General features: G+C 46.9%; 1 protein-coding gene across 1 annotated transcript in view; it reads left to right on the top strand.

Annotated features, from left to right (window-relative positions):
- Window positions 1-21,054, top strand: part of WNT3A (Wnt family member 3A) — a 72,356-nt gene extending 51,302 nt beyond the window's left edge. The window contains exons 3-4 of the mRNA XM_020804931.3: window positions 11,455-11,720; window positions 14,251-21,054. Of these exons, the coding sequence (XP_020660590.1) occupies window positions 11,455-11,720; window positions 14,251-14,730 (746 nt within the window). The 3' untranslated portion in view covers window positions 14,731-21,054. The remainder of the gene's footprint in view (window positions 1-11,454; window positions 11,721-14,250) is intronic.
- Window positions 21,055-21,377: the final 323 nt, after the last annotated feature.

The raw sequence follows: 21,377 nt of genomic DNA, 5'->3' as shown, positions 1-21,377 counted from the left end.
AATACACCCCTTGGATATTTGAAAATTGGCCCAGATATGGTCTTTAATGAATAACACTTTAATTAAATTTTTACATATTAAGCATGTAGCAATGGAAACAGTTAGGGAGCTGGCACGCGCATTAATCATGTATAAGTGAGTCAGCCCAGAGAAGCATAACTTCTAGAAAGCTTAGGAAACACCCTTCCCTTTGAAGGAGATGTAAAGGATGCTGGAAGAACAGGGCGGATAATTAAAACGAGGGATGCAAGTGATAGAAGATAAAGCAGAGGTGGAGGGGAAGCCGGAATAGGATATACACCGAAGCACAAAAAATATGTGGGCAGAAGCTTCCTGTCTTCATAGAAATGGCCCCCTTCGTCTCCAAAAGGTGGTGGATGTTGAGGTCCATGGGTGCTCACAGGGATCCGGATGATTTTGGGGAAACTCTGGAAGATTAAAATGCAGACGATTAAATGTCTTCTAATTAGCTGGCATCCCTATTCGAGAATAAGCACGTTTGTTATGCCCTCTCTTCTTCCGTTTCTCTTTCGGTGAACGGTCAGGGAGAATAAAGCTATTGAAGGCGACCGTCCGTCGTGGTTCTGTAGGGTCTCGAGGATCAGAGCCCGTGTGCCTCTGGATGGTAAATTTGGGGGTTTTAAGGCCTTGGGGTGTGCCTCATGCTCCACTGGATGCAAATTATGGCACAGAATACATACTTGATGACATGTTGCACACATTCAGCCAGGTCTGAAAAAGCTCTGACTTGCCCCATGGAGATGCCCCCCACCAGCCTTTTCCAACCGGCGCCCTACAATTATTTTGAACTGCAGTGTCCATCATGCCTGACCTTCCCACCGGCTGGGAAGGATGAGAACTTCAGTTCAAAGTATCTGAAGGGAAGCAGCAGGGAGGGAACTGGCCAACTTCCTCAAACATGGGTCACCCAAGGAGAGACAAGGCTTCTCTGTGGGGCAGTGGTCCTCAACCTTGGGCCTCCAGATGTTCTTGGACTTCAACTCCCAGAAATCCTGGCTAGCAGCGGTGGTGGTGAAGGCTTCTGGGAGTTGTAGTCCAAGAACATCTGGAGGCCCAAGGTTGGGGACCACGGCTGTAGGGCAAAAGGAAGATGCTTGCCTCTTGGGAGGCTCTGGAGGAGTACCTTGAATCTTAGGCCCATAGATTTCACAGAAGGCCGAAACCAGAGCTTTTGGGTTACAGTTTTTGGTAGTCCCAAAATAACACCCTGAAGTTCTGAGCATGCCGAAATGGGAACCCTTGAGATCAGGCCCTACAAAACCCATTGGAGGTGGGAATTCGTTAGTGCGATTCCAATAACCTAACAAATGTAGTTTTGTACGAACCTTTGCTTAAGATAACACATTTTTGCAGGCGGTCTCCCCTTAGTATATACACCTTTTTCTGCACATTTCCCCACTTTATACAACTTCCAGTATCCTTTTAAAAAAAGATCAGAAAAGGATAAGAAAAACTACGAAAAGCTCAAATATTGGTGGTGAAGAGCATTGTGGTTTGCGAATTGATTCAAGAAGGGCCCATGCGGGGCGTTCGTCTCAAAATAAGAACTGGCTGAAGTTTTCATCTGGTCCCCTAATGTAAGTTGAACTCTGGAAACCTTTCCTGTCCTGTAAACACAGGAATTAAGTTTTCATCACTCAGTCCAAACTATAGGAAATTACGAATAACTGGATCAGAACAGAAGTGCATCTGGTCTGTTGTTGTTTAGTCGTTAAGTCGTGTCCGACCCTTTGTGACCCCGTGGACCAGAGCACGCCAGGTCCTCCTGTCTTCCACTATCTCATGGTGTTTGGTCAAATTCATGTTGGTCACTTCGATGACCCTGTCCATCCATCTCGTCCTCTGTCATCCCCTTCTCTCCTCTTGCCTTCACACTTTCCCAACATCAGGGTCTTTTCCAGGGAGCCTTCTCTTCTCATGAGGTGGCCATAGTTCCCAACATAACTCTGAGAACAAGTTGAAGGGAAGCCCTGGAAAGAGCTTGGAAGGCTGACTTTTCTTTTATTACAACACTGGAATTCTGGGAAATGTAGTCCAAAAAGATAGCATTTGGTGTTCTCAAAGAAATTAAAGAAAAGCTTCAGACATCCTGCTCCTTGTATTTGCTAACGAAAGACACATGTCTCTAATTGTCATTGAGTGTCACCAATAGACTCTAGGGCTGTGATTCCCAACCTTCTGTCCCCAGATGTTCTTGGACTACAAACCCCAGAACCCTTCAACACTAGCTGCGCTGGCCAGGAGTTCTGGGAATTGGAGTCCACGAACATCTGGGGACCCCAGTTTGAGAACCACTGGTCTAGGGACCTGTTTCGACACTACTATTGATGGTGATCTTCAATTCGGATGGTCTAGTCCAGGAAAATAAATGCAGATGCCACTATATGGCCCTGGAAGAAGCCAATCCTGCTGGGAAAGGTGGAAAGCAGCAGGAAAAGAGGAAGTCCCAAATACGAGATGGAAGATGATGGTGGTCTTCAGTTTGCTCAGCCAAGGCAGCAGATACCGTTGTATGGGCTAGGGATGAACGAAGCAATCAAATTAATTGTCCGCAGGTAATTCCAGGAAGATTCTCAGCCTCTCTCTCTCTCTTTCTCTTGAGGATCTTGGGAACAACTCCGAGCTTCAGCCATCTTTCGGCAGAGGGGTGCGAGGGAGGGGCCGGTAGACATCTCCCCCCTCCCCAAAAAAACCCAGCAGGTTAGGACCTATGACCTTTCGATGAGATATTGTTGCCTCTGAGGATGTGTTAGGCGGTCCATCCTTTTCATCGGAGCCATGTTTTGGCCTTGCTGAGGAAGGCAATCACATCGGTATATCATTAACTTGGGCAGAGAAAAGGGGGCTGTAAAAACAGAAGATGAGGGACCTTCGCCCGCACCCCGCTGGGGCCTTTTCGGAGCACAATATCCCCAGAGACCAGGAGATTAAGCTCAAGAGAAAAAAGTGAAAATGCTTTTCACGATTCACACGCCCTTTAGATTGTTTTATTAAACCACTTGAATAGGGATTTCCCTTTCGGCCGGCGACGGGGCCCAGCCAACGCATAGTTGTAGGTTGCTATGACTTGGTCGGTTTCTGCTAATCAGTGGTCAGGGCAAACTTCATATAAAATATCTCGGGCCATTGTTGGCCTAACGCGCCGTGACACTTCCCACACAAAAGGGGATTCATTCGCCCCAGCAGGTAATAAGGGCGGCTGGCCATCCCGACCAAGCCGGCCTGTCAAGAGGAATCATGCCAAGGGAGATGGGAGCCTCGAATTCCATTCTCAGGTGGGCTGAGCGAGAGGGGGATCTCTCTTTTTTTGTGAGCCCACAGCCTGCTGATCACAGAAAATGATTCTCTGTAGGGACCGGGCGAGGAGGGGCCGAGCTCTGCGCGGCAGTGGGTGGTGGGTTTGGAAAGTGTCTGAGAAGACCCAAGTAGGACGGCTTCTCATGGAAATAAGATCGGGCGGCCAGAAGGTGGTCAGACAATCTTCTTGGTAGTGGAGATGGAGCCGTAGAGCATAGGAGACCAGCGTCATCAAGAGGAGAGGGGAAAGACGGTAACGTCCGAATTCTTGTCTCACTGTGAGATGCTCTATGCCTGAAGGTCATCGCGTTGGCAAGAAGGTTAAAAATCTGCTCCACTCCTGTGATGGGCCTGGACAGTTAGCATATAGGGCCATAATAGGGGAAGATAGGGAGGCAGTGACAGATTTTACTTTCTTGGGCTCCAACATCACTGCAGACGGTGACAGCAGCCACGAAATTAAAAGACGCCTGCTTCTTGGGAGGAAAGCGATGACAAACCTCGACAGCGTCTTAAAAAGCAGAGACCTCACCTTGCCGACAAAGGTCCGCATAGTCAAAGCTATGGTTTTTCCAGTAGCGATGTATGGAAGCGAGAGCTGGACCATAAAGAAAGCTGACCGCTGAAGAATTGATGCTTTTGAATTGTGGTGCTGGAGGAGACTCTTGAGAGTCCCCTGGACTGCAAGGAGAACAAACCCATCCATTTTGAAGGAAATCAACCCTGAGTGCTCAGTGGAAGGACAGATCCTGAAGCTGAGGCTCCAGTCCTTTGGCAATCTCAGGAGAAGAGAAGACTCCCTGGAAAAGACCCTGATGTTGGGAAAGAGTGAAGGCAAGAGGAGAAGGGGATGACAGAGGACGAGACGGTTGGACAGTGTCATCGAAGCGACCAACATGAAATTGACCCAACTCCGGGAGGCAGTGGAAGACAGGAGGGCCTGGCATGCTCTACTCCATGAGGTCACGAAGAGTCGGACATGACTTAATGACTAAACCACAAAACAACTAATGGTCTGGTGGATGGTAGTGGCCAAGGACTTTGGCAAGTTCCAGCTTTGAACGACAACTCCCAGAAGCCCCTCGGCCATCGGTGCCCAAAGGTGGAAGATGTCTACGTTCCATGGTGCCTTCTAGCTGAAGCATTGTTTTAGAAAGAACCAGGGACCATCAACTTCCTTATGAGTTTTCATAGCCAAAAAGGGCTCAACAGTGGTTGAGGTCTCCGGCTGCAGAGAGCTAGAGGCTGGGAGTTCGATTCCCCGCCTGTGCCTCCTGGCAGAAGAGCCAGCCTGGGTGGCCTTGGGCCAGCGGCACCGTCCCAGAAGAAGGGAACGGGTAACCACGTCTCTGTATTCCCTACCTAGAAAACCTTGAAAAGGATTCCCATAAGTCATAATTGACTTGACGGCACACAGTTATTGTTATGTTGGAAAACAGGGGTAAATCATGAGCTTGGAATAAGAATGGGTTATGTCAAAATAATAAGACATGTCAAAGCAAGAGACATAGTTCACTTGTTAGTTACCTACTTTGCACGTAGAAGGCTACAAGCCCAGCCCTCCCCGTACCTTTTGGTAGGACTGACCAATAGAACAAGCTTGAGGAGGTCTGCATCAAACTTAGGTCACGAGCGGAAGCTTGACTCCAGTTCTGCAGTTTAATCATTGAATCACAAGGTTCACCTTCTATCAGCCCTAATCAGCGTAAGTAAAGGTGAAGGATGATGGGCTTTGCAACCCAACAGCATCCACAGCAGAGATAGGAGTTACTTCCCATGCCGGTTTAGATATTTTGGAAGTCATAGTCCAGTAAAATGATGTTCATCATTTCTGATATGGAGGAGGTGGAAGTGTCCAGCGCTATAAACACCAGCAGGGTTTGTATAAGTTATAACATGCTTCTTCTTATTATTGCTTAGTCGTTTAGTCGTGTCTGACTCTTTGTGACCCCATGGACTGGAGCCCGCCAGACCCTCCTGTCTTCCACAGCCTCCCGGAGTTTGGTCAAATCCATGTTGATCACTTCGACGACCCTGTCCATCCATCTCATCCTCTGTCGTCCCCTTCTCCTCTTGCCTTCACTCTTTCCCAACATCAGGGTCTTTTCCAGGGAGTCTTCTCTTCTCATCAGATGGCCAAAGTACTGGAACCTCAGCTTCAGGATCTGTCCTTCCACTGAGCACTCAGGGCTGATTTCCTTCAGAATGGATCGGTTTGTTCTCCTTGCAGTCCAGGGGACTCTAGACTTTTGTTTCTGTTCATGGGGTATTCTTGGCAAAGATACTGGAGTGGCATTGCCAATTCTTGCTCCAGGTAGATTGCGTTTAGTCGGAACTCTCCACTAGGATCTGTCTGTCTTGGGTGTCCCTGCACGGCATAGCCCATAGCTCCTCTGAGTTACTCAAGCCCCTATGCCATGACAAGGCAGAAATCCATGAAGAGGAGCAATCTTCTTACACAGGCAGTATTGTGTAGTGGTTAGGGTGAGAAACTGAGATTCTGGTGACATGAATTCAGAAGCTGAATGCCATTTATTTGCACTGCTTGGGACTTACCAGGAGAAGGCAAGCTATAAATGTCATAAGAAAAATAAATAATAGACAATTTGAAACAAAGTCCTTCTGGGGTCCTTTCTGGCTTTGAGAAAAACTGCAGCTAAGAGCGACCTGCATTCACACGGGTTATTCGTCTAGATACGAGGCAGTGATCTACCAGTACACAACCCCATGGAAAAGGGGAAGTCTCAAAGCTTCTTTTAATTGCACAGGAACAGGCCTTTCTAGTGATCAAAACTATTAAATTTTGGCGAGGCCCCAATTTGAGAGGGAGTAAGGAGAGAGCTGAAATCCTTTGGCACCGGTGTAATTTTAGGGAGAATGCCTCCAGCATGCAGGCACGACTGCTCAAAGATGGGAAGAGAGAATCATGTCTTGCTTCCACCCAAAAAGGGGGAAAAAAAGGAGAGAGATCCAACTGGCAGGGAAGTTGACTTTTGCTTACGGCAAAAATACCAGGAACATTGGAAACCAAATGTTGATGCCGAGTTGCTGTGACGATGCCGAATTTGCCAAGGCAAATTTCTGGTCTGCCGATGCACATCAGCTAAAGAAATGTCTACCGTTAAACAGAGTTGTGGCTGTTATCTCTGACCTGGCTTCTTCTGATGGGGACAAGGTGGCTAGCTGGGGCATGCTGGGACTTGTAGTCCAGAAAAGTAATGGCCCACATCTCCTTGCTGATTTCTTCTTGTTTAAGGGAAAGAGTAAACACCTTGATAACCGCCAGTCATGAATGGGGTGCTGGTTGTGCTGCCGGACAAGTTTGCCCTATGAAGCACAAGCCCAGGAACGCAACCAGCGTGCACTCAATGAGTGTCGGTTTTCTGCCGAGACTTACTTGACTTTCCCTAAGCAAGAGTAAAGTGGTGGCAAGATTCGGACCCATTTTTCTGGGCTTGGAAGAGGGGGAGGTATTGTTACATACCCATCCTGAGGTGAATAGCTCTCCCCTACCTCTCACCCAATGGTTGGGAGCCCTGCAGTGATGCGGATTGTAACTTCTACATTACAACGAGGCTGAAATTTTAAAGAAGGCCCACCCTTCCAGCATTTAGGGGTGAGAAACAGAAGGCGAATGAATGGCGGTACGGAAGCATGCAGGGGAATGACCGTTTCCCTGTGTCTGTCTACGAACCGTGTGGTCCAGGCGCTGAAACCCTTACGCGGAAATCCTCTTCACAGCCCCAGAGTGAGGGTCTACATGGGAGGGAACAAGGACCACCGTTGGCTGTAGGAATGTTGACTCGGGTCTCTGAGGCTCTTAAATTCATGCCGTTGGCTTACAGTCGCACTGCCTCATGGATAGTGTAGTGCGGTTGACCAGTCTACCCAAGAAGCAAGGAACTGAAGCAAATGTGGAGTTTGGAGGCTCCTCCTCAGCCTCCTTTGGCAAGGCCAGTTTTCTGGGGATGCTGGGTGTTGTTGTTAGAGGCATTAACTTCTCCAAGCTCTGCAGGGAAGGTGTACTCTCTCACTTCTCTCACAGCAGTTAAGAAGGCATCATCTTTATCATCTTCCTTCCTTCCTTCCCTTCCTTCCTTCCTTCCTTCCTTCCTTCTATCCATCATCTCTTCCTTCCTTCCTTCTATCCAACATCTGCTCCTTCCTTCCTTCCTTCCTTCCTTCCTTCCTTCCTTCCTTCCTTCCTTCCTTCCTTCCTTCCTTCTATCCAACATCTGCTCCTTCCTTCCTTCCTTCCTTCCTTCCTTCCTTCCTTCCTTCCTTCCTTCCTTCCTGAAGGGTAGCTTGGGGTATCCTGTGGCTTGCTCATGGTATTTTGGAAAGACCCTGCCCTTCCTGGGTCTATAAAAGGTGCCATGGCTGGGTTGTGGAAGTGGATTTGAGGCTCCAGTTGCCTCTGACTTGAAGGAGGCAGAGTTTGACTCCTCTTGAAGAAGTTTATGTTTGGTAGAACTGCTGGATTGCTCACTGGTTTAGCTCTCTGGTTGTGGAGCCAGCTTATATCATTAAAAGACAATATGTGAAGCTGAAAACAGTAAGTATACAAATGCTTTAAATAAGAGATGGGAATTATTTATTTATTGAGCAATTGACAAGTGTGTGTCCTGCAAACATACTCTTGAGACAACTCCCAAAGACAATGCAGTTTAAAATATTCTATACAATCCGCACTGTTATGGCAATTGAAATAGTTTTGGATGTCAGGAAATTCCGGAGGGTGTTTCCGTTTGGGAAAGGGCTTTCTTGACGTATTCTTCCTCAGGGACCTTACAATTGCGCGCCTGCAAGCTCATCCCCTTTTTGCCTGTCCATGAAACTTAATTGACTGGTTCTGTTTTACCGCATTTGCTATACAGGTATTTTGTCTCCTGATGCCTTTGGGGTTGGTTTATTTTTCAAGCGGAGGTGCGCAGGTAAAGAGGAAAAGCTGCTTCAAAATGCTTCAAGAACCAAAAAGAAAAATAAGACAGGAAGCAAGCAAACCAGACAGAATCAGGAAAGACTGCTGTTGCCGATAATAAGAAATATGATACACAGAGTTCTGAAAAGGAAACTCTGTAATTATATCCCATTTCTGGGCTTTAAAGTATATCCTCAACTCTATTTCTTATATTTATGGGCAGACCCTTTATACTTCTGTATTTGGACTGTATAAATTTCTGTTTTCTCTGTGTGTACTGATTTTTTTTTTTGGGGGAACACTGTTGCAGAATGTTGGATCAGGTTTTCCTTTAAAAAAAAAAAAGGTTTGTTTTACATAAGAGTTCTACTCGAGAAATAATATGCTCTATGTACACATGCTGTAGCATTGTGGCATTACATGGAGGAGGGAGGCAGAACTGCTCCAACCCTCTGCTGGCAAAATTATTATTTTTTTGAGGATAGTCCCCAAATGACGCTCCCACACGGGGGTGGCCCCTTGTCCGGTTTTAGGGAGCCCCGTCCTCCATTCCAAAGCCGCCCGGCCGTCCAACCCAAGGAATTCTGGAGAGGGCAGAGCTAGGAACGATTTGGACTACAACTCCCCTGCTGGTGGGGGGATTCTGGGAATGAGAGTCCCCTTCCAAAAAAAGAGAGTAACCTTCCCTAATCTCAGTTTCTTTTTCTTTTTTTTGGCGGTTGAATTGTCAGGAATGCTCTCCGAGTGACCGACTTTTCCGTCTCAAGTCCCAACCTGTTCCCCCGCCTCTTCTGCCGAAGCTCCCTTGGAGAACCACCCAGGGAGGTTGACATCAAATAATCAGTGGAGCCCCCCCCCCACCCCACCCCTCTGGCTGCATCTCTTCTCTCATCCGTGCTGAGGCTCTTACATTTTTATATGGCACCTTAATAACCCCTCATTTCCATTGCAAGTTGCATGCTTTCTCCTCTGGTTTATCTCCATCTCCGAGGCCTCCCTGGCTTTCTTGCAGCCTCCCCCCCCCCCGCCTCCCTAGCCTGCCTCGGGCAACCTCCTTGGAAGCCAGAGAGGGTCATTTCAGCAACCCAGCTGTTGCCGAAAGAATCCAACGTCTTCCTGATGGCAGCATGTTTCGTATCCCCAACATCTTCTGGCGTCCTCGTCTTCTCTCCTTCTCTCTCCCTTTCCCCCACTGACGCTCAGCCTAGTGACCCACAAACCTGCTCCAGGTTGACCGCTTATGTCCAGGATTAGCTGGTTGCTCTCTATAGGACCAGGTTTTTTCCTGAGCTTAGGAAAGAGGGTTTTTTTTTGGGGGGGGGGGAATCTGCAAGTCCGAAAATCCCCCCGGTCAGTGTGATTGTTAACTGTTATAGCTAGTGGGTCCTCCATTTTCAGTAGCAGTATACCCTGAACGCCTGGTGGGCACCCCCGTGTTCTGCTGGAGTGCCTTTAGCTGGTTTCTGTTGGTACCTTGAACTTCATGGAACCTCTCGGGCATTAAGATCATCAGGGGAGGCCTTTCTCTCGGGCCCATCACCTGATGGCGACACAGGAGAGGGCCTTATTTATTTATTTAAAATAGCTCTATTCTGCCTTTCTCCTTCAAAGGGACCTTTCTCTGTCCCTGCTCCCAGACTTTGGAACTCCCTCCCACTGGACGCCCGGCTGGCCTCATCTTTGCTGCCCTTCCGCAAGCAGGTTTTCCTTAGAGATCGGCAGCCTGAGAAGGTTTTTTTTTTTTTTAAAAAAAATTAAATTAAAAAAAGGTTGTTGTGCTCTGTTGTTATTCAGGGTGCTTTCCATATTGATTTTATTGACCGTTTTTGAATACAATACTTGTTTAAATTCTTTTTAATATTTGTACGCTTGCTGCTTTTAGCTTTTAAATATGGTATTTTAATTGTTGTAGGCTGCCTCAGGGCCTGTTAAGGAAAAAGGCGGGGTAGAAATATTTAAAATAAATAAATAATGAAATGGAAACGCCCCTCCCCCTTGTTCTCAACCAAACGGAAGAGGATGCCCTGGCATGTAAGGACCCCCCACTGCCCTTGTGCCAGAAAACATCTTTCCCCCCCCCTTCAATCATTGCCTGTTGGTTGAGGAGGGAACTTGCAACTTGCTATACTTTTTTTTAAAAAAGGATGCATTTTAAAGCGCTTTTAATGCAATTGAGTTTTGATCCTAACATTCGTCTGATTGCATCTTCACAATATGGCTTTTGATTCTGCTAGCTGTATACCTTTTTTTTTTTTAAGGGGAGATGGGGCATGTGACTCTTTTGGACAACAACTCCCAGAAACCCACAGCCAGAATGGCCAGCTTTATTTTCAGGAGTTACAGTCCTTGACGCCAACATTCCCGAGTTCTGGATGGGGCAGCTCCATTGGAAAATGAGTTACTTCTCTCTCCTTAAATTCCTTCCAGGACTTAATGCACTTCAAATGATTAATTTAAGAATGTACAGGAAAGCTAAGGGGTCCTATTTTGTTGGGCTGACATATTTTGGGAGTTTATGTCTAAAAAGACATTAAAGATCTATTTTTTTTTGTTAACTCTCTTGTGAATCTCCCTGAATACCAATTTTAGAGAAGGATGGGGTGCAAAGCAAGTAGACCGGTGGTTCCCAACCATGCGTCCCCAGATGTTTTTGGACTAAAACTTCCAGAAGCCTTCACCACCAGCTGTGCTGGTCAGGATTTCTGGGAGTTGTAGTCCTAGAACATCTGGGGACCCAAAGTTGGGAAGCACTGAAGAAGGCAGACTAACCAATGGGACACTGAGTCAACATTTTATGGGTGGAGCCCAACGGTTTGTTGCCTGATCTAAAATCAGAGGCGCAAATGGTTTTCTTGGTATCCTGTTTTCGCCGTTGAGTTCCCAAGGACGTTGCTATGGTCCTACAGAGTAGAGGAGGCTACCATCATCACCAAGATGTCTGTGAGGGTCACTGATCCAGGTATATCTCTTGACTGGATCTAAACCCAGACCAGGTTTTTGCCTAGAGCAACATCAGGAAAGTCCCTGGAAACAATTTGGTTGACCTGACTTTCTCTCGAAATATTAAGACAAATAAATTGCTCTCTGTTTATTTGGGATGGGAAGGATTCTCTCCCAGTTGTTCCTCTTAAGTGATATATTTGCCAACGTAACCCAGTTTCCGTGCCACGTCACGGAGGCTTAGAACCATCTCCTGTCTTCCTCCACCCCACCAGCTACCAGAGAGTCAGCCTTCGTTCACGCCATCGCCTCGGCCGGAGTGGCTTTCGCGGTCACCAGATCCTGCGCCGAAGGGTCGGCCACAATCTGCGGCTGCGACACCCGTCACAAGGGCCCCCCCGGAGAAGGATGGAAATGGGGGGGCTGCAGCGAAGACGTGGAGTTCGGCAGCATGGTGTCTCGGGAATTTGCGGACGCGAGGGAGAACAGACCGGACGCTCGGTCGGCCATGAACAGACACAACAACGAAGCAGGAAGGACGGTAAGTTGTGTCATGATATTGAGCCAAGAAATCCAGTTGGGTTGCGATATTGAGCCAAGGCAACTTTTACGTTATCTTAGCCCAGTGGTTCCCAACCTTGGGTCCCCAGATTTTCTTAGACTGCAGCTCCCAGAAATCCTGGCCAGCACAGCTAATGGGGAAGACTTCTGGGAGATGTAGTCCAAGAGCATCGGGAAACCCAAGGTTAGCAACCACTGTCTTCGCCAAACAATGACATAACCCCAACTTTTACTAAATACAGTAACAGTTTAATGGGTCATGTCATATACAAAATCCAGAGCTTTGGAAAGTTGCACTACAGCTCCTAGCATTCTGTAGCAGCCATACTTGTTGGGGATTGTGGGAGCTGTAGTAGAAAAAGTAGACTTTTACAGCTGTGGTTAAATCTAGAGCGAAGTCACACAATTCCGCCAATGGATCACACAGGGAGCAGAACTGTATGCTCCCATTCTCTGGAACTGCACCGTATCAGATTGCTGGGATCAGATGTATGTTTCCATGGCAAACCATCCTTCTACCTCAAAAAAGGACCTTGCCAGAAGGAAGACTAGCCCGAAGGCTTCCCCTGGTTGCTTTCTATGTGTAAGGGAAGCTGCCCAGGAAGCATCCAAAAATTCACTCCACCACTACACCTTGAGGCAGGACAACCCTAGAAAAGTGTTGCCATCTACTGGGGTTTAGCCCCCACACGCCATGTGCTTATGTGGCAGCCACCATATTTTACGTGTGTACACAGTTTGAAGACTTTGTATTGCGTTGAAACTCTGGTTGATACAGTGGCTTGGAGTAATCTCTTCTTTATTCAAGATGAGTAAGGCTGGTCCAAAGGCTAGCTTTTTTATCTACAAGAAGCGGAGTTGTTAGGATTCAATTTACGTAGCTTTTAAATCCTTTTTGGATTTAATCACTTTTTTTACTCCAACTTATTTCTTTGAGACTTCAACTCTATGACCTGGTTGATATATTGGCCTCTCCAGGAGGCAGCAAGAAGCCATACTTGGGCCGGTATGAACATTCATATTCACTCTGAAGATGTCTTTGTCTGTGTGAGCAGCACCATGATGGAGATACTGGGGACGTTCAAGATGGCCATCACCCGCACGCTAGAGGTGTGGACAGGACAGAGTATTACAGGGACACCAGTTTTTCAGCCCCACTGCCTCCACCCTGGCTTTCACTCTGAACTTCAGCACCCTGGAGCTATCCGGGGTGCTGAAGGTGATTCCCCCTTCAGCAGGTTCAATGCTTTGTATAGCTTCTTTAAAGTTCAGACTAGAAATTGGAGCAGATTGACTGATCTTAAGAAACTGTGGCGTCACTATGAATGCTCTGGCTGTCTACCCCATTGCTACAGCGGGATTGGGTTCATTAAAGATCTGGCGCAGTTCCTCCTTTTTGGCGGGAAATGACAACTGAGTCTCTTTTTGAACATTAACAGGTATATTTAGGGGGGGACATGGTGGTGCTGCGGGCTAAACCGCAGAAGCCTGTGCTGCAGGGTCAGAAGACCAGCAGTCATAAGATCGAATCCACGCGACGGAGTGAGCTCCCATCGCTTGTCCCAGCTCCCGCCAACCTAGCGGTTCGAAAGCATGCAAATGCAAGTAGATACATAGGGACCACCTCGGTGGGAAGGTAACGGCGTTCCGTGTCTAAGTCGCACTGGCCATGTGACCACGGAAGATTGTCTTCGGACAAAACGCTGGCTCTATGGCTTGGAAACGGGGATGAGCACTGCCCCCTAGAGTCGGACATGACTGGACAAAAATTGTCAAGGGGAACCTTTACCTTTACCTTAGTTTGACACCAGGTGAATCTATAACAAATCCTTCACATACATACATTTTCACTGCCAGGCATGTCAAGGAAAACCTCCTCATCGGAGCAGCCAGAGCAGTAAATAACAGTGACATATAATAGAACTTGTGAGAGAGTCCTGGGTCTGATGACCTTGGATGTTCCTGCACATTTCACAGTGTTACAGAATTTTAGGCAGTCTTGGTTAACTATTGTACTGTACAGAATATTGAGAAACTCACTAGCATAGGTTGGACTAGATGACCCTAGACAGCCACTGACCTAGATTGGACTTGACAACAGTTCCATGGTTCTAAGCAAACATTCAGGGCTGACTTCACATGTCAATTTGCACCTAATTGATGATGATGATGATGGCAACCACCTTTGAGCTGCAGAGCTGGAAGGGACTCCATGGAACATTGAGTCCAGCCTTTCTCAAGGGGGCACAGTGAGTGCTGGCGTCCATATGAGCATAGAAGTGCTAGGAATAGGAAAGTTTTTTTTTTTAGATAAGAGAGCATATGAGTAACAACTGTGCTCTTGTGTTGCTCTGAAGATACTGAATGACCTGGAAACTGTCAACCCTAATGAGATTTTAGATACCAGTGTGGACATTTGCTCGCATTGTAAGCTAACATGGTCTCTCCTTCTTCTGTTCTTCCTCCCCCTCTTGTTTTGTCTTGGCTGGCCGTTTGTTCTTCGTTTCCAGTCCATCATCGATCACATGCACCTCAAATGCAAGTGTCACGGGTTGTCGGGCAGCTGCGAGGTAAAGACCTGTTGGTGGTCCCAGCCGGACTTTCGAGTCATCGGAGACTACCTCAAAGATAAATACGACAGTGCTTCCGAAATGGTGGTGGAGAAGCACAGAGAGTCTCGGGGATGGGTAGAGACGCTGAGGCCCAAATATAACTTCTTTAAAGCGCCCACCGAGAGAGACCTGGTCTACTATGAGAACTCGCCCAACTTTTGCGAGCCGAATCCTGAAACCGGCTCGTTTGGCACCCGTGACAGGATCTGTAATGTCACCTCTCACGGGATCGACGGCTGTGACCTCTTATGCTGCGGCCGAGGACACAACACACGAACTGAGAAGAGGAAAGAGAAATGTCATTGCATCTTCCACTGGTGTTGCTACGTCAGCTGTCAGGAATGCATACGGATCTATGACGTTCACACGTGCAAGTAAAAGAGACGGCCCTCCCCCCGGGCACGGAAAATGAACCAGGCGCATTTTCTGTGGGAAGAAGCCAACTTTTCGAGATTGAACGGAAACTGGGAGTACACACGCCAACCCAAAACACACCACAGAGAGAGTCTAAAATTGGTTGGGTAGAGTAGATCTGTTTTCTTCTTGACTTAGATCTGGAGATCTAACCTTGGAGCTCCAGGCAAGAGGAGAAGTGAAGAAACCGGGAAGCTCTCCCTGTCATTCCTGCGGAAGGCGGTGGATTCATGAACTCAGTCAGCAACGTAGAGTCGGAGAGCGGAGGGGCCAGCAGGTTACTGGGAGGTTCCACCATCTTGGCTCTTTCCCCCCTCACTCAACGCGTACGGTGAGGCTCCCGCTGTTAAGTGTCCTTTCAATATTGTGCGTCTTCCCCAACCGTGGCCTATTTGTGCATTACGAGCGTGGAAGAAGCTTCGAGCCGGACGACTCTCGTGTTCCAGCCCAGCCTGTAGCACTGTGTCTCGACAGTTACGTGATGATGTATATAGCATTAGCAACAGCTGGCATGCTGTGTTGTTAAAAGCCCTCTTTTTGGAATCTTGCAGGAAGTGGTGGACCTTGCCGATTACTCTTTGTCCTGTGGAAACGGGCGAGCGTGGTTTCCCCCACTCCCTGAACTAGTGGGCGGAGCACCGTGTAACATATTTATAGGAAGTGAGGATCCACCACACATCTGCTGCCACGAGAGGAGGGGGACAGGAAGTGAGGTGTCATAGTGGCGCTTGCGCAGCATGCATGTTAGATGATGCGCATGTGCATGTGTGTGTGTGCAGGCGTCCATGCATTTAAGGATCCACAGAGACATATCTACACAGTGTGCAAAACCACCATGTCAAAGTGGGTTACAAAGGTAAGGTCCCACTCGTTGGCCAGCCTGTGATGGGTTGAGCTTCATACCGCAGGAGACAGCTTTGAGGGTGAAGAGATGGGTGACAAAATGGCTTCCATACCTTATGAGAAGGGATTAAACTGTGTTTGGCCTCAGAGTAGTCCAGTGAATGGAAAATCAGTCCGTAGCATGGGTCATCTTCTAAACCCTACTTAGATACTCATTGACCAGACCTCGGGCAGGTTTCTGGCCAGCAGTCCCAGGCTCACTTTCTCAGACGTTAGATGCCTTTCTTTGGCTAAACTCCAGATTCTCATGTCCTCAGTAGATACAAGATCGGAAGTTTTCATGACAGGCAACCTTTTTCATGCAAGCCTCATTTTTAGAAGAAACTCTTAGAGTTCTGCCATAGACTTCTACTGGAGCCCACAAAAGCCCACAGATAGGGATTTAAGTCTTTCCAACACACACGTCTCAATTAATATTTTGGGCTATGTTTTAACTCCAAAGGGTTGTGTACTGAAGAAGCCAACCAATTAAAAAAAAGATGATCCAGAGTTAGAAAAAAAATAGTTTTCTTGGACTATGACATCCACCGTTCACTAGCCTACATAACCAATGGCCATACTAGCATGAGCATTTTTGGGCCCCGTTGTCCAAAAACTAATTTATGCAAGGCTGGATATTATTTTTGCTGGCCAGTTCCTCCATCATAGAAGGGTGTCTTCTGGGATAAAAGGGGACAGCCCCATGAGAAGGTTCCCCTCCTTGTTAGGATTAGTTTTTAGAGGTGTTAAAATCCTGCACGTACCCCAGGTATGGAAAACAGAAAACATCCTCCCCCCTAAAAAAAAACACCCATCAGAAATAGACATCAGTACAACAATCACACATGTTTTGGGGTCTTGTGCGTAAGTCGTCTCAGATCCATCCTCCAAAAGAGACTCTGGAGAACGCCATAATATCAGACGCCAGGAGAAACTCCAGTGGAGAATAGCTTAATCCAAACTCATCAAAGCAGCAGAAATGGCTCTCCTTTCACAAACTGGGCAGCGAAATATGGAGGGGAGTAGATTTCAGCCCTCATGTCTGGGCCTGCTAAGGCCTAGAGCTAATGTATCCAGTGCGTTGTGTTGTGTTTTGTTAGTCTTAAGGGTCTTCCAAACAAGTATTTGTATCTTTATATCTCTTTTCCTTTCCTTTTGTTCAATGATGGAAGTTCATGAGGTTTACCAGAAGCTGTGTGCAGCTGGTGGGTGGTCTAGCACCAAACTGCTTCTCTACCTCAGTGCTGTATTTCCACTTGGTCATGTCCAGCAAATTCCCAGTGTTGTTAAAGAACTGTTCATGTGTGTTTCCCTATACCATGTGGGTGTTTTTTTGGCTCCTTGTGTACATCCTGAGTTTATGCTCAATTGCACAAAAAGCACCATAGCGCTAAACTGGGTACGCCAGTGCAAAATGTGCAGGGGGAATAAACCCAGGATTTGGGGAGGATTTTAAAAAGCCTTGGAAGTCATTGGGATATTGTGAAACAAGATAACACAAATGTCATTTGGATGTTGGGGAAAATCCTGATAAGCATAATGGAGAATTCAGATCAAAAGGGGGTATAATTGTTCCATTTGGAAAAGCCTTCAGAGTGTTCTCTGTCCGGCTAAGGTTGAGGATGATTCCAAATGAACTTGGGTACAGTTAAGACCTTCTCAAAGTCTGTTTAAGTCTGAGGAACAGTCTTGATTCCATCCTATATAGAATATCCTATATAATGTGTCACACTTTCCTGCCCTTTTGACTTTCTTGCCCCTGGACTAAGGTCAAGACCCATCCTGTCTTCTGTGCAGGAGTCCCATTTGTGTTTGGAAGCTCAAGATATTAAGAGCGGGACAAGGGTGGAGACAAATTACCGGGGGTAGGAAAAAACAGGTCCCTCTTCCAAAAAAGAAACACAACTAATGGTTTGATATAAATCTGGAAGAACAAAACCGTGGGCAAGTTGGATCCTGCTGGAGTTACATCAGCGAAAAAGATAAGCGCACGCTTAACTCTTCCCTATTGAACTGGGATTTATGACTGCTTAACAGCTGGCAGGATTGTGCCCTGATTTAACTGCAGACATCCTGGGATCAGTGACAAGCAAATGACAGCCCTAGAGACAGTTCGGCCCCAGCGCTCTCCGGACGGGGAGTCAACGCGAACCTCCCTGCCTTTTCCACTGAGCTGAGGAGGTATGTGTTTAAATGATGGGAAGGCAAGGAATCCCTTCAGATCCACCCTCGGGCAGAAACAGCTGCAACCAGGAGAGGAATATGATCTGTCACGTTCCAGAAGGAATGAGCAGCTTCACTTTGGCTTCTTTCATATTCCATTGCCTCCCTCTCCTTCTCCCTCTCTTTCTCTCCAACCCATTTTCCAGCATCTCAGAAGGACTTTCAGAAGTCCCCAGAGAGGTGGCAGCCACAGTGGGAAATGGTTCGAAGCTCTCCCTCGCCTTCTCTCGTTTGGCCCAGTTCATCAGCTTTTATTTATTAGTATTTATTTATGACAGCCACACCACAACCCCGCCATTAGTCCCTTATCCGTTGGCTAGAGAGAGAGAGAATTATTTAGTTATTTACATCGTCACTCTTGTGATGGCCATATTTTTACCACCAGGAAGACAGAAAGGAGGGACTTTCTGGATTTTCTGCCTCCGGTGCTACCTACTCACTTGCCCAATTTGGGCGCGATGTGCCACACGGCGTGGCGGCAGCACGTCGGCTCGCAAAGGACCTCCTTGGGCACCAAGATCCCACAAGCTGGCTTGCGCAAACACAGGTTTGCAGTCTCTGGCGGCGAGACTTAAGAACACTTAAGGGTCTTATGCTCTGAGCTCCCAACAACATGCGTTAAATGCATGGATGCATCTAATGTGTCTCGTTGTGTTTACGTTGTTGTTGTTGTTTTTTCCTAGCAGCTGTTGAGAACGGGGACCCCAGTGAATGGGGAGAGGGATTTAACTCATGCCCTCTCCCTCACCATCTTCCCCAAAGGGCCCAATCCTTCTTGGAATGCTGCCTTCAGAGCTAAAAGTCACTTCCTTCTGACGCCAACTAGGAACACTGAAGAGATGATTTTCACCAGCACCTCAGAGCTGAAGGCAAGATGAAAATCACCCACATGCCTCATTTTCCCTCTCTGCTCCATTCTGTCGTGCCCACTTGACAGGAAACCACCCTCTCAGTGGGAGGCCAGTGTATCGGCTTCTTGTTCTGTGCGGTTCTACCAATATTCAGGAGTGCAGATGTGTGTTTGTAGAATGCAGTATGTGCATCATCATAACATAGCTCCTTATGCCATCATGTTGTTGTTGTTTAGTCATTAAGTCATGTCCAACTCTTTGTGACCAAATGGACGAGAGCACGCCAGGCCCTCCTGTCTTCCACGGCCTCCCAGAGTTGGGTCAAATTCATGTTGGTCACTTCGATGACACTGTCCATCCGTCTCGTCCTCTGTCGTCCCCTTCTCCTCTTGCCTTCACACTTTCCCAACATCAGGGTCTTTTCTGGGGAGTCTTCTCATGAGATGGCCAAAGTATTGGAGACCCAGCTTCAGGATCTGTCCTTCCAGTGAGCACTCAGGGTGGATTTCCTTCAGAATGGATAGGTTTGTTCTCCTTGCAGTCCAGGGGACTCTCCAGAGTCTCCTCCAGCACCACAATTCAAAAGCTTAAATTCTTTGGCGTTCAGCCTTCTTTATGGTCCAGCTCTCACTTCCATACATCACTACAGGAAAAAACATAGCTTTGACTATTCGGACCTTTGTCGGCAAGGTGATGTCTCTGCTTTTTAAGATGCTGTCAAAGTTTGTCATTGCTTTCCTCCCAAGAAGCAGGCGTCTTTTAATTTCGTATCTGCTGTCTCCACCTGCACTGATCATGGAGCCCAAGAAAGTAAAATCTGTCACTGCCTCCATCTCTTCCCCTTCGATTTGCCAGGAGGTGATGGGACCAGTGGCCATGATCTCGGTTATTTTGATGTTGAGCTTTGTCGCACTGGGTTCTTCCAGAGCAGATCTTCTCATCAGGAGTGACGTGCATCTGGAGGGACCTGATTGCAAGCTGTAGCAAACTGCCCACCAACAGTTTCTGAATTCCGTTTCCAAAACCAGACTTTAGATGAAGTGAACCCAAAGGGAACTAGAAGATAGGCATGAGATGTTTTGAAATTTGTGGACTGCCGCTAATAGGAATCTGGCTGGGGTAATTCCTGCAGACTTCTGGGGAGCTTAGGCCAAAAACATAACGAATAAAAACTCAGTCCTGTCCATTCAGGTGTCAATAATCCCTTTTAGCTGATTCATAATGGCTCCTGTCAGGCAAGATGGAGATGGAGAGAGCAGCTGAGTGAAGCTAAATTCTAAGGGAACTGCAAGGCACTATGGGTCAGGGAGTCTCTCTGCCTATTATGTTCCAAATAGGGTGCCTCTCAAGAAACTACTTAGACCCATAATATCTTGGAGTTCCCAAATAGCTTAAACCCTGCCTAAACACTTCCTCCGTCTTCACCCTAGCTGGCAGAAGATGTTCTTTCTTAGCTAAAAGTGATAATAGATTCTTTGGAAAAGAGTGTTGTTGTTTTGGCCAATGCCCTCAGAAGTTTGGCTGGGGGAATTTCTGCAGCCTTTTGGGAACTGTAGTTCAAAAAATATAAATATGAAAATCCCACACCTACTGCAGAGTACAAAACAGTTGGGTCAGACCTGTGGGGCTCAATCCACCAGAACTCTGCCTTTGGCAAAACCCTTATTGACATAAATAGAAACAACAGGCGGCCCGGCTCAGAGCATCTTAGCAAATGCTCCTCTTTCCTGCTCAATTTGCCTGTGGTCACGGCAAAAATCAACCCTTTATTCCAAAGCTATTGTACAGAGGTGTCACTTTTACTCTCTTTCTTTCAGATTTTGTTAAGTCTGATGGTTTTTTTAATGATTATTTATTTTATGAATAAATGTATATATTAGTAAGAGTATATATTTGCAGAAATAACTCTTTGGAAACAATTATTTCAACTTGTTGGAATCAGCAACTCCGAATATGTCACCTTGGTAGGCAGCAATTCGGCTGCTCACAGGGGTGCTCGTAAGGATCACCGGGAAGAAGGTTCGTCAGCCCCTTTCTCTTCTGTACTCAGACATTTTGTGTCTCTGCTTTGGAGTCATCAAACACCAGTGTCATCAAACACCAAATTCGCCTCATTTGTGTGGCGTCCTTTCGTACGAGTGCAGAGTCCCGCATCATGGCCCCATTTTCCATTTTATCCCGTTTTCTACTGACAACCTGCATAGAAATACCTTGTAATTATTACCGTTATAATTATGATTACAATAATAATAATTATTATTTTGGTACCACTTATGTTTCATAGATGTGTTTAACTTTATAATGAAAATAAAAGAATATGCATTAATTTTAATGCCGTCACCTTCGGAGTCCTTGTTTCAGGGGAACCCAATTAAGGAGAAAGGCCAGGCAAAGAATATTTTTAAAAAAATTGATGAGCATCTTAACAAAGAGTTTAGAACGTCTGACTTGGGCTGCCAGCACGTGGCTCAACCCTCGTCCCATCAATGTCAGCGACTCAGAGCCCACTTGGACTGGGCTGGGAGTGAGTTTGGCTTCATTTTATGTGTGCAGTTATTTGTGTGTGGACAAAAAAAGTGTGTAGTTCTGGAGGAGACGTTTCATTGGGAAGGTGATAGGTAGGCATTTGAGGAAAGAGGGAAAATGAGACATGCC

Source organism: Pogona vitticeps, chromosome 6 (genome assembly GCF_051106095.1).
Source record: "Pogona vitticeps strain Pit_001003342236 chromosome 6, PviZW2.1, whole genome shotgun sequence".
Classification (NCBI taxonomy): Eukaryota; Metazoa; Chordata; class Lepidosauria; order Squamata; family Agamidae; genus Pogona; species Pogona vitticeps.
Note: the sequence above shows the minus strand (reverse complement) of the source record. Positions and strands in the feature narration are given on the sequence as shown.